This window comes from Chiloscyllium plagiosum, chromosome 25 (genome assembly GCF_004010195.1).
Source record: "Chiloscyllium plagiosum isolate BGI_BamShark_2017 chromosome 25, ASM401019v2, whole genome shotgun sequence".
NCBI classification, from domain to species: Eukaryota; Metazoa; Chordata; class Chondrichthyes; order Orectolobiformes; family Hemiscylliidae; genus Chiloscyllium; species Chiloscyllium plagiosum.
In genome coordinates this window covers 24026699-24039023 of record NC_057734.1, presented here as the reverse complement: position 1 = coordinate 24039023, position 12325 = coordinate 24026699, and the positions used below count along the sequence as shown (strand labels likewise).

The 12325-nt window shown below is 42.0% G+C and overlaps 1 protein-coding gene across 1 annotated transcript in view; it reads left to right on the top strand.

Annotated features, from left to right (window-relative positions):
- cux2b (cut-like homeobox 2b) overlaps positions 1-12325 on the top strand; it is a 325807-nt gene that overhangs the window by 144016 nt on the left and 169466 nt on the right. Inside the window, exon 2 of the mRNA XM_043715266.1 lies at positions 7473-7583. Coding sequence (XP_043571201.1) covers positions 7473-7583 — 111 coding nt within the window. The remainder of the gene's footprint in view (positions 1-7472; positions 7584-12325) is intronic.

The following is a 12325-nucleotide window of genomic DNA, read 5'->3' as shown; positions in this document are numbered from 1 at the left end:
AATGGTGGTTTCTATGTTGTTAACAGTGGGGAAGGGGGGAGCGAGTGGAACAGATGGTAAAGAAAAGGCAAAGGGAGTGCTAATGATGATAAAGGAGTGATTAAGATGTAAAATAGGTGTAAATGATGAGTGTGAAAGTGTGAAAATGAACTGCTGTGCTGAGAGCAAAGCCAACAAGACACAACCGAGCCTTGAGTGGACAGAGGTGTGGTTGTAATCACAGATGTCATGCTCTGAAGTTGTTGAACTCAACGTTGAGTCCTGAAGGGAAGACATAAAGTGCCAAAGTAGAAAGTAAGTGATATTCCTCCAGTTTATGTTGAGCTTTATTGAAACACTGCAACAGCCCCAGGATGAAAATGTTAGCATGGGAAAGGTAGTTTATTGAAATGCCAAACACCTGCAAGGTTGGGGGTCATTCTTGCAGACCAAGCAAAACTGTTCCACAAAGGGGTCTCTCAGTCTCTGATTGATCTTACCAGTGTAAATGAGACCACATTATGAGCAGCGGGTAGACAAGATTGAAAGAAGTACAAATGAAGTGCTGCTTCACCCGAAAGGTGTGTTTGAGACCTTGGGACAGTCAAGAGGGCAGAGGTAAATGGGCAAGTGTTATACTGTCTGTGATTGCATGGGCAGTTGCCTTGGTGGGGAAGTGGTGAGGAAATGTTCAAAGTTATAGAGAAATGGACCAGGGTGTCATGGAGAGAGTGGTCCCTGCAGAATGGCTGACAGTAGAGGGGAGGGGAAAGATCTGTTTTGAGGTAGAAGCAGAGGAATGGCAGAGGATGATCCTTTGACTGCAGAAACCGCTGGGGGTGGAAAGTGAGAGCAAGGCTACCCTGTCATTATTTAGGAGGGTGGGGAAGTGGTGAGGGTGGAAATAGGTGTGACATGGCAAAGGCCCTACCAGCCATGGTGAGGGGGAGTCTTTGGTTGAGGAGAACGGAAGTCATGTCAGAAGCACCCTTCTGAACGGTGGTATCATCCGAACAGATGCAACAGTGACTGAGGAACTGGGAGAATGGAACAGAGTCCTTGAAGGAAGCAGAGTGTGGTCAAAGTAACTGAGAATGGGTTTTCCTCTATGTTGGTGGACAGAAATGAAAATAGGGAATTCAAGGAAGGGAAAAGAGCCAGAGATGGACCAGGTGAAGGTGAACGAAGGATAGAAATGGGAAGCAAAACCGATGACTTTTCCAATTTTAGTTGAGAGCAACAAGCAGCACCGATTACATCAATTCACAGAGTTGTGGGTGGGGCCTGAGTAGGAATGTTCTACATACCCCACAAGAAGGCATTTGTGGCTGGGACCCATTCACATACCAACAGCCACACCTTTGACTAGGAGAAAGTGGGTCAAGGTAAAGGAGTGAGAATGAGCTTACCCAGGTGGGAGGAGGGGCTGGTGATGGATGGGGACTATTCAGGTCAGGCCTCTTTTCAAGGGAGAAGCAGAGAGCCTTCAGACTATCCTAAAGGGAGATATTACTGCAGCTGTGCCTCTAGCATTTTCTGTTTTTATCCCACATCAACCAGGATGTTTTAATAAATAAAACTCTCTTGAGAAAATGTCTCTTAAAACTGAGGTAATTAATATAGATTTTAAACGTCAATGATATAGTGTTACCAAAAAAATAGTAACCATGATAGTCTGTTGAATTCATAATTAAGCTCCACATTTTATCAATTGCAAATACAATTTATTTTCATCTCTGCAAACCTCTGTCCTAATACTGTCGAAACTCTTTTAGTACTTCTGGAGTCCATTATCCCAAAGCCTTTGTTAAGGCCTTCCATGCTTCACTTTCCATCATCACCACTTGGCCTTAAACACACCAACTCAAACACACTCCTGGCCCACACCAAATCTGGTCATGCACAAGTTACATTCACTAAGCTTCATTAGTACTTTGGCCTACAATGCCCTCAGGTTAAAATCTATGTCCTTGGCTACAAATCCTGTCACTGTTTCACCCCACCCCATCATTTCCAGTCTTCCATCTCCTTCCCCATCTTTCATTTTATCCATTCTCCCATTTCTTGTACAGCTTAACCTTCAGAAACCCAGTCCCACTTTGAATGCACTTATAAATATCTGCTCTTCATTTCTCTTTCCATCTTTTAAAACTCATTTTTGAAATGTCTCAGGATGTTTTTAAAATTCCAAGTGTAAGTCCACATTGCTCTTGACAGTGTTGGACCTATGACCAACTTTGAAAGAAGTGTCGGGTAAATATTAATTGACGTGATGAGATCTGATTTCTTTTTATCAGCAGAATCCCAAACTTCATATCTTGACATAAAGTGTCTAAGCATGTCTTTCTGAAGTCAGCCAGCAGTTAACACTGAATGTTGTATTGTGGGTGTACAGAACTATCTGAGGTGATTTCCTGTCACCTGGATGCAAAGGACACTGTGCCAGGATTGAAAGAGGTTTGAGGTGATGTCCGTGCCAGGAGTTATCACTGAACCACATGCTGTCCAGCCATTTGCATCATTGCTGTTTGCGGGATCATGCTGTGCTTAACATAGTTGCCATGTTTCTCGGTTACAGCAGGGACTGAAGGTGAACATAGGCTATTGTTTGTGAGATAGTTTGGAATGTCCTGAGATTGTGAAGAGGGCTCAAAAAACGCATGTTCTTTCTTTCACAGACATTCTAAAAACTACGATTGGCTTTGTAACTGGAATAACATCCAAGTTTGGTTTATTTACACTGACCTTTAGAAATGAGCTGAGCAGGTGCTCAGGAGAGTTGGCAGTGAAATGATATCATATTGCACCATATAACCACTCTAGCACACTTCATTGCCTGGAGTTGTGCAGCACAGATCGAAAGGGCAGAATTAAATCAAGGCGAGGTTTATGTGCGCCAGGTATATACGTTGCTGTGTGGAAGTTATATACAGCTTTGATTGGATTTTATTTTACCAGTGTGATGGTTTGCATTGGACTTGACACCATGGCTGGTCGTGCTATGGATTTACTACAGAACAACCTTTAGAATGACTGGTCCTTTAATCAATCAAGTCCATTCCTAGTGGGAAGCAATTTGTTCAGAGTCTTTTGTAGCACTGTTGGGTCTTATTGGTAAGCACATTACAGTGTTCATTTACCTTTCAGGTCATCTCGGTTTGATGGAAACTGTAAGAGGTTGTCCGAGTGGTACAGGTTCCCTAGATGGTCTATTTATTGACTGCCTGGGTCTGGCTACTTTTCAGATTAGACTCAACTTTGGAAGGAAGAAGTATGAAGTCAGTTTAAATTAACTGATTGAAATAACCGACAGAATGCTCTTGTGTGCTACTTTGGTCGAGGTGAGGCTGCCTTTGGGGTGGTCTGTCAGGCACAGTTTGCAGATACCATTTATTTGAGATGAGCTCAAGAGCTTTGTCAGGGCAGAGCAGATGTTCATCTTGTGTCTGTTTCTGCTATTTGATGAGAAATTTATTGCTGTTCTGCTGGGCTTGTGTTTGTCTACTGTGGAGTCTATTAGACGGACGAGTGGTTGGCAGAGCGCCAGGCAATGCTGTTTAGCTGAAATCCGTGCACTGGCTGCTGCCTTTGGGAAGCAGCAATAATGCATTTGCTAGCTTGTCTGATTGGCTGATTGATTTTGTGTGATTTGATTTATTGATCAATACCCTTAAGTTTGACATCATTGCTGGCGAACTAATCTTAAGGTGTTCAAGCCATCTTTGCATTGCAGAGAAGCAGAACTGATAAAGAATGTCTGAATAGAATCTGGGCTTATCTTAATCATCCAGTGCCCTGTGCTTCCTTGGCAGCATGTGCAGAGCACAATCACTAGGCAGAGCGGTGGAGATCTATAAATTGATGGAATCCAAAGCCTCCAGCATCGATTACCATTATAACAAACAGCAGTGCACAGAATGTCTGATTATTTTTAGACAAAGATTCTGTGCTCTCAGCAACAATTTTGCTGATGCTGTCACTGTGTCAGATATCTGCTGCTGATTGCAATTAGTTGCAACACAAAAAGAAAGAATCGGGCTGTGGAGGGGTTACCATTTCAGTAAAAGAAAGTCACACGCCGTTCTTTAGACTTATGCAGCCACTTTGTGAGTCAAATGACTTGCCTAAAATCAGGGAGGAAGCTGTCACTCTGCATGCCCCTCTCCTGAACGTGCCGCCCGCCTTGTGGAGTTATGCCTTGGGGGTGGGGGGGGGGGGCGGGGTGGAGGTGGAGGAATACCCATGTATAATTTACCCAAGTGCTCACCATCTCCTGAGGGGCACAGTTAGGATTGTTGGCAAATTGTTGGCGAAGGTGGACATTTGTCCTTGCTAATTCTTTCATGGGATTTGGTGTTACTTGTAACGCTGATAGCCCTTTATGAGCCACAAGATCTTTTGGCTTTTTGGTACAAGTTTGGTGAAGCTTTGTGCTGGACTCGGTTGTTTCAGAGACTGAAGCCACATGGTGGCTAGACTGGACAGGAACAGCAGCCTTCCTGCCCTGAACTATGCGCATTTTACAACAATTGATAGTTCCATAGCTACCATCACTGAGATTAGCATCAAAATCCTGCTGTACTCATCTGTTGGATTTATTAATTGAATTTAAATTTCATAGATTGACATGCTGCGAACTCTCTTAACATGTGGTTTGATGCCACCTGATGAAATTGCGTTCAAATAAAAATACAGACTGGTCAAAGAGAAGGCAAAGTTCAAGAATTGTCTTCAGGCATAGACTTCAAAGTAGCACTATTTCTTATACGTTAATACTAAACATTGCTGTACATGGTTATTCCACATATACCTGATCAAAACGTATAGCTACATGAGCTAAGGGGTTAGCCATCTTCTTTATATGTCCATGTGAACCAGAGAGTGTGTACTCTACTTTGGTCTAGTGTGTTGTAACTCCACCTACATTGTGCTGTTTGTGTTCAGTGATGTGCAATGGGTGACATCCTCCCAAAATTGCTTCAGAGTCCTGAAGCCCTTCCCCCACAAAGTGAATCAGTGCCGTAGAAAACTAGCCTGATCCTCTGGATGACTACTCCTGATCCTGCTAGTCCAGTGACATTACCACTATGCCAACATCTAATTAAAACTCTTAGTTATGTATGTAAGATTTCAGGCTGAGCTTGCTACGTAATTATGAGAAGGAGAGAACTAAATCTGCTTTGCAGCTTTCCATTCCAAAGATGCTAACATCATTTATAGGTGCTTGCCATAACCCTGGCTGAAATCAGTGAGCTCAGTGTTGCATAGAGATCAAACCTGGGACTTGTTGGTCAGCTATTTACTGGATAAATTCATTGACCCATTGGGTAAGTCCCTAAAGGATTGTCTTTTAATATAGCTCATTCTTAATGCTGATTTTAAATTTTAATGTTCCATGCTTATGTCTTTATACAGTTTACTCATTAATTCTTTTTAGTCATCTGATTTCCTGCCACTAATTATCTATAGCTGAATTCATTTCACACCTTGTAACTTCATACATAGCTTAATAGATGCATGGTGTGTGATGTTGCCATGGCATATAATGAACAGGCTTAAAACTTTCCTGTCAAGCTGTGTTTCTGGAGTATTGATGTTTGCAGGAAAGAGCCTCATATATAGTAGATAACCTGTGGTAGAATATTGTCTTTTAAAAAAAACCATCTAGTACTGAGTATGATATTTCTAATAAAGGCTAATATATTCCAGCTTGAACTGAATAATGTAGATTTTAGAAAATTGATCATTTTCCCCATCTGTGCAGGTCAATGAAAACATTCCTGATTTGTAACAGGAAGACAATTCTCATAAAACTGATCTCTTTCACTGATTTCTGTTTGATTAAATATTTACAGATTTTCAATTCTATGTTTTTGAGAATGTTCACATTAGAACTAACAGGAGGTATTGAATATTGGTCAGACCAACAAGCTATTTTGGGTCAGCTATCAATATAACATCATGGGTAAAAATATTAATGGCACTTCCTAGATAAAAAGATGGAATGGGAACTTAATCATGCAGAAAGGCAGTTGACAATTGAGACTTCAAAAGAAATTAGTTGAATTGTGATAAGTTGACATTAGAAGATTCACATTTATAATATTATTCCTGAAGCAGTAGAAACATGGAGATATTTTACATTCATGTTTTAAAGCAATTTACTGAAAATTGAACTACTATATTTTACAACTTCGAAATTTCTGCTGCTACCATAAAATGCCATTTCTTATGATTGATTCCTTTGTTAAATTTGAAATTCACTTTGTTTCTAAGGCTCAAACTATCTAATCTGTCATCTAATTCCTGATCCTAGTGTGTTTAGCAGTTAATGCAAATGTATTCATTTTCATATGTTTTAGAAGTATTTTATAATGTCACTCTGCTTCAATGTGGTGTTCACAAGGGAACACAACAAAGAATTGAATGACGTTTTCTCCTAAATTGTGTGACGTTGAATTTTATGAAATATTTTCATCTGAAATGATATATATTTGTGCTTTTTTTACTCTTGCTTTTATCCTTTTCCTTCTTACCCTCGAGCCATTTGGCTCCAATTTCCTCCCTTTTCCATGTCTGCTGCTTGTTGAGTTATGGTTCATTGGACAGTGTTTGTCCTCTGGTACCTCACTCAAGTGACCTTGATCATAAGCTTTGGTGATATTGGCCAGTATTTAGCCAGTCCCCCCATTCTTGACCTTCCAACTGGGGTCACTGACTTTCAATTTGGAAGTGGAACCCAGATTTTCTTCCTTCTGAGTTCAGAGGCTTGGAACCCAGAGGCCGTACTCTTGAACTGCACAGCTGAGATCAACTGATGGAAGTTTGGACCCTTCATCTTCCTCATGAATTTTTTTACCTTGACCCATTGAGCTAACAACAAATAGTAACTTTGACTATATTAGATTCCCTACAATGTGGAAACAGGCCCTTCAGCCCAACCAGTCCATTTCTCTCTGACTAATGCACTTAACACTTTGGGCAATTTAGCATGGCCAATTCACCTGACCTGCACATCTTTGGACTGTGGGAGGAAACCGGAGCACCCTGAGGAAACCCATGCAGACACGGGGAGAAAGTGCAAACTCCACACAGTTGCCCAAGGCTGGAATTGAACCTGGGACACTGGTGCTGTGAGGCAACAGTGCTAACCACTGAGCCACCGTTTAGGAAATCTTGCTTGTGAGCAGTTTTTGTATCTGACACTTTAAAGATAGCATGAACTTGGCTTCCGTGATTTTAATGAACTTTAATCTTTTGAAGCCCTTTTAACCTTTAGTAATTCCCAATCGTGGAAAACATTTGCAGGTAATTGAAATATCTGACTATCTAAAAGCCTTTCATTGACTCCTAGTTCATGCCCTCATTCTTCTACTAATCCTTCTTGGTAGCTTGCAGTCAACAACAGTTCCAACCTGGCTTGAGATAAACTTTTAAGCAGACTTTTGACCTCTGTGATAATAACTTACTTTCTCTCCTTATCTCATCCACAGAAGGAGCTGAATTCGGTTGCATCAGAGCTAGCAGCTCGTCAGGAGGAGAGTGAACAATCTCACAAGCATCTAATAGAACTGAGCCGAGAATTCAAAAGAAATGTACCTGAGGTATAATATGCTGTTTCTTGTTTTTTTAAGCTAGCTAATCCTTTACATTGAATAGCCACTTTAATTTTAACCATACTTTTTGAACATTACTTAAGTTGACTGGAGTATTTCTCCTGATCAATCAAACTCATTTTTGCTAAAGTCAAATTGGTGAAACTGCTCTGAGTGGTTTTAGTGAATTTATTTAGTGAGCAATTGAGTCTTGTGGATAGGGAAGCTTTAAAAAGACCACCAATCAATTCAGATCTCAGTTGGAGAGGCTGCTGGTCACTGATTGTCTTCAGTGTTCCTGGGTTAATGAGGGGAAAATGTGCCACCTCTGATTTTGTACATGAGCAGAAGTGTGTATTACCTGGACCTTTGGGAAGTGCAGAAGCAGGTTTGGCTAGAAGGCTTTCCCATGCTCCCCACCTCTCTGCCCCTTCCCTTCCCTCCTCTCCAAAATATTAGTTAACAGGGTAAAATAGACTTAAAATGTATCCTGTATTGGAGAGGAAAATATTTGTCTTTTTCACCCAGAGTTTGCCAGCAGTACTGTTCCTGTGGACCAGCAATTTATTAACACTGCAAAATCCATATCGACTGTAGACATTTTAAATTAGGCTCCTGTTTGGTATCCAGTTTTTTTTGGGTCTTGTTCAGCTGAACTTTTGGTGCTGGAGTTCCATTCGGTGTCTGTTGGTCAAGATTTGTTTAGTTAGCTTCTCTGTATGATTCTGATTCTGCCCTGCTCCCCTCACTTTCACTGTGGTTTCTGAAACAGCGATCAGTGTCCACTATTTCAAAGCGTTATTTTCTTCAGCAAGTTAAGCCATTTTTAAGTTGCTCAGCAGGTCTGACAGTGTCTGGGAGAGAGAAACAGAGTTAACTTTCGAGTCTGATTTGACTCTGCTTCAGAACGTTCCAAGGCCTGGTCTTTGGAAGAGTCATTTGAGTTTGAAACATTAACTCTGTTTTTCCTGCTCCCCACTGATGCTGCCTGACCTGCTGAGTTCCTCCAGCATTTTGTTTTTATTTCAGATTTGACAAAGCTGACCCACACTTTGAGTACATTGTCCAAGTATCTGAATTTAGGCAGGCAGTATATCCAATGGGGCATGACCTTAGAGCTGATAGACTCTTTCCAACAAGGATCACTGATAGCTTTCTGGACCCTAAACTTATTCTCTGCTTACTTCAAGAAAATGAATCCAAGCACAGTGCTTGCTTTGCCACCCTGGTTCGGAACAGATTAGATTAGATTACTAACAGGCCCTTCGGCCCAACAAGTCCACACCGATCCCTCCGAAGAGTAACCCACCCAGACCCATTTCCCTCTGACTAATGCGCCTAGCACTATGGGCAATTTAGCATGGCTAATCTACCTGACCTGCACATCTTTGGACTGTGAGAGGAAACCAGAGGAAACCCATGCAGACACGGAGAGAATGTGCAAACTCCACACAGATAGTCACCCAAGGCTGAAATCGAACCTGGCACCCTAGTGCTGTCAGGTAGCAGTGCTAACCACTAAGCCACCGTGCCACCGTAACGTAGAGTCAAACAGCACGGAAACAGACCCTTCGGTCCAACTCATGCATGTCAACCAGATTTCCCAAACTAAACTAGTCCCGTTTGCCTGAATTTGGCCTATATCTCTCTAAACCTTTCCTGCTCATGTTCCTGTCCAAATGTCTTTGAAATGCTGTAACTGTACCTGCATCTACCACTTCCTCTAGCAGTTCATTCCACATACAATCGACTCTCTGTGTGAAAAAGTTGCCCCTCAGGTCCCTTTTAAATCTTTCTCCTCTCATCTTAAAAATATGGCCCCTAGTTTTCTTTACTCCAGGGAAAAGACCTTTGCTATTCATCTCCTCTTATGATTTTATAAACTTGTATAAGGTCACCCTTCAACTTCCTACACTCCGCGGAAGTCCCAACCTACCCAGCCTCTCCCGATAAGCTAATCCCTCCAGTCCTGGCAACATATGGCTCAGTTACAAATGTCTTCACCAGCGGACTCATGGAAGTGCACAAGTTGATGATCCAAACCCTCGTCCCCTCCCTGTTAAGCTTCATTAAAAAGAGTAGGGGATGGTGTGGATCCAGTTTAATCTTATTTGTTCTGGTGAGAGTACATACTGTTGTAGTTGGTAATACCTTGAAAGGTGAGGTTTTCAACTGAATGGCATGAAAGCCCATGGTTCAGCTTGTTATCACAATCTACAGATTCGATGATTTCTGTTGCCAGTTCTCACGAGGAGAGAATGTGTCAGGAGAGCGTGTGAGCAATAACTTTATTTCTGTTTAGCCTGTCATAAAACTGTGCTTCTACTATCCCTCATCATTGTAGCCTGACATTAGCCCTTTCAAGAGCTTCTTGACTGCATCATGAAGGGGTTAGTGTTTTTGTGGTTGCATCATCACTCTGTGATGAAGTTCCTGCCTGGGATTGAAACGTTGGAATAGCTTGTGTGCATCATAATATTCATTTTCCCCAGGCGGCTGTGATTTCAGACAGCGTTGACCTGTTTGGCAAATTATTCCACGTTGCACCTCAATAAACCAGAAGGCTTGTTTAATTTCATCCCTGTCTCAAGGTGGACATTTATATTGTATAGGTGCCCCAAAAAAAAATTATGTAGAGTGAAGAGCTTTAAGTGATGGTGAAAGAACATAAACTGTTGAGTTATATGGAACGGCAACTGCATTCACGAATGTACTGTATTTAAACAGAATCAGCGATCTTAATTTCTTAAGAGGGCTACATGTGTGTAACAAGAGACTGTTGAACTGTTTTAAGTTGATAGGTAAATAGCTTAAGTTAAATAGTTTAACGTTTCATTACAGCAGTTTGTATTACTGGTTAAAAAAAGTTCCTGAAGAAGGGCTTATGCCCGAAATGTCGATTCTCCTGCTCCTGGGATGCTGCCTGACCTGCTGCGCTTTTCCAGCAACATATTTTTCAGCTCTGATCTCCAGCATCTGCAGTCCTCACTTTCTCCTAAAAAAAGTTCAGCATGGTTTGGACTCTGGTGAGACGACTTCAACCCTTGAGGAGGAAGTTAAACTCGAACTGTTTTAGGAGGAGATTTCAGTTGAAAAGGTTGGGAGAGTTGCACAAAGCTGTCCCGAACTTCTGAATGTTTGCATTAATTGACTCTTCTTTGGAGAATTGAAGAGGAAGTAGGGAGAGAGCTTTTGCTTTTTATTTTCAGGAAAATAAAAAAAAATGGGGATACTGGAAATCTTTGTAGTTAGACTTTCTTTAGATTAGATTCCCTACAGAGTGAAAACAGGCCCTTCGGCCCAACCAGTCCACACCGACCCGCCAAAGAGTAACCCACCCAGATTTCCAGGATCCCCTTTTTTTTATTTTCCTGAAAATAAAAAACAAAAGCTCTCTCCCTACTTCCTCTTCAATTCTCCAAAGAAGTGTCAATTAATGCAAACATTCAGAAGTTCGGGACAGTTTTGTCCAATTCTCCCACCCTTTTCAACTGAAATCTCCTCCTAAAACAGTTCGAGTTTAACTTCCTCCTCAAGGATTGAAGTCGTCTCACCAGATTCCAAACCATGCTGAACTTTTTTTAGGAGAAAGTGAGGACTGCAGATGCTGGAGATCAGAGCTGAAAAATGTGTTGCTGGAAAAGCTCAGCAGGTCAGGCAGCATCCCAGGAGCAGGAGAATCGACGTTTCGTGCATAAGCCCTTCTTCAGGAACCATTTCCCTCTGACTAACGCACCTAACACAATTTAGCATGGCCAATTCTCCTGACCTTTGGATTGTGGGAGGAAACCGGAGCACCCAGCAGAAACCCACACAGACACAGCGAGAATGTGAAAACTCCACACAGACAGTCACCCGAGGCTGGAATCGAACCTGGGACCCTGGTGCTGTGAGGCAGCAGTGCTAACCGCTGAGCCACCGTGCCGCCCCTCTGAAACAAAATCAGAAATTGCTGTGAAACTCAGCAGGTCTGGCAGCATCTGTGGAACGAAAACAGCGTTAATGTTTTGAGTCTGGTGACTCTTCATCTGAGGAAGGTCTAGTCTATATATCAATATACAGAAGACGTATTTACAGTGGTCCCCCCCGTAACCGCGGGGGATATGTTCCAAGACCTACCGCAGAAGCCTGAAACCACGGATAGGAGCAAACCCATTCATTGAAATGGGAAATTTACCTTCCTGGCAGGCCCCCTGTCCCTGGTTCCGGAATGTTCCCTGTAATATGTTTGGGCCATGGTAAACTGCGGGTAACTGAAACCGTGGAAAATGATTCTGCAGATACAGAAGTTGCCCTTTAATGTGTTTTTTTTAAGATGTGATAATTGATCATTTGTGTACACTTGGTGCACATAAACTTGGGGCTGGGAGCCAGAGTCATTCAAGAATCCTCATTGACAGAGGCAGGGATTCATGTTTCAAATATATTGCTCTTCAGTCTTGGATGAACTAGTTTTCTCCAGTTCAACATTGGTAAAGGCCAAAGCCACTGTCTGCAATCCAAAAATACACTTTAAACTCTTGTCCTCAATTCCCCACTCCATTACCATTTTTCCAAGCTCTTGGCAGCTTTGGCACCAAATTCAAAGCTGGACTCAGTGTCTAACCCTATATCTTTCCTATGGCAAAGATTGCTTACATTTGCTGCTGTTCTGCCTCTGTCCAACTGTTGTTGAATACTTCAGCCATGCCTTTGTCAGGTTTAACAATTAGATTATATTACTTACGGTGTGGAAACAGGCCCTTCGGCCC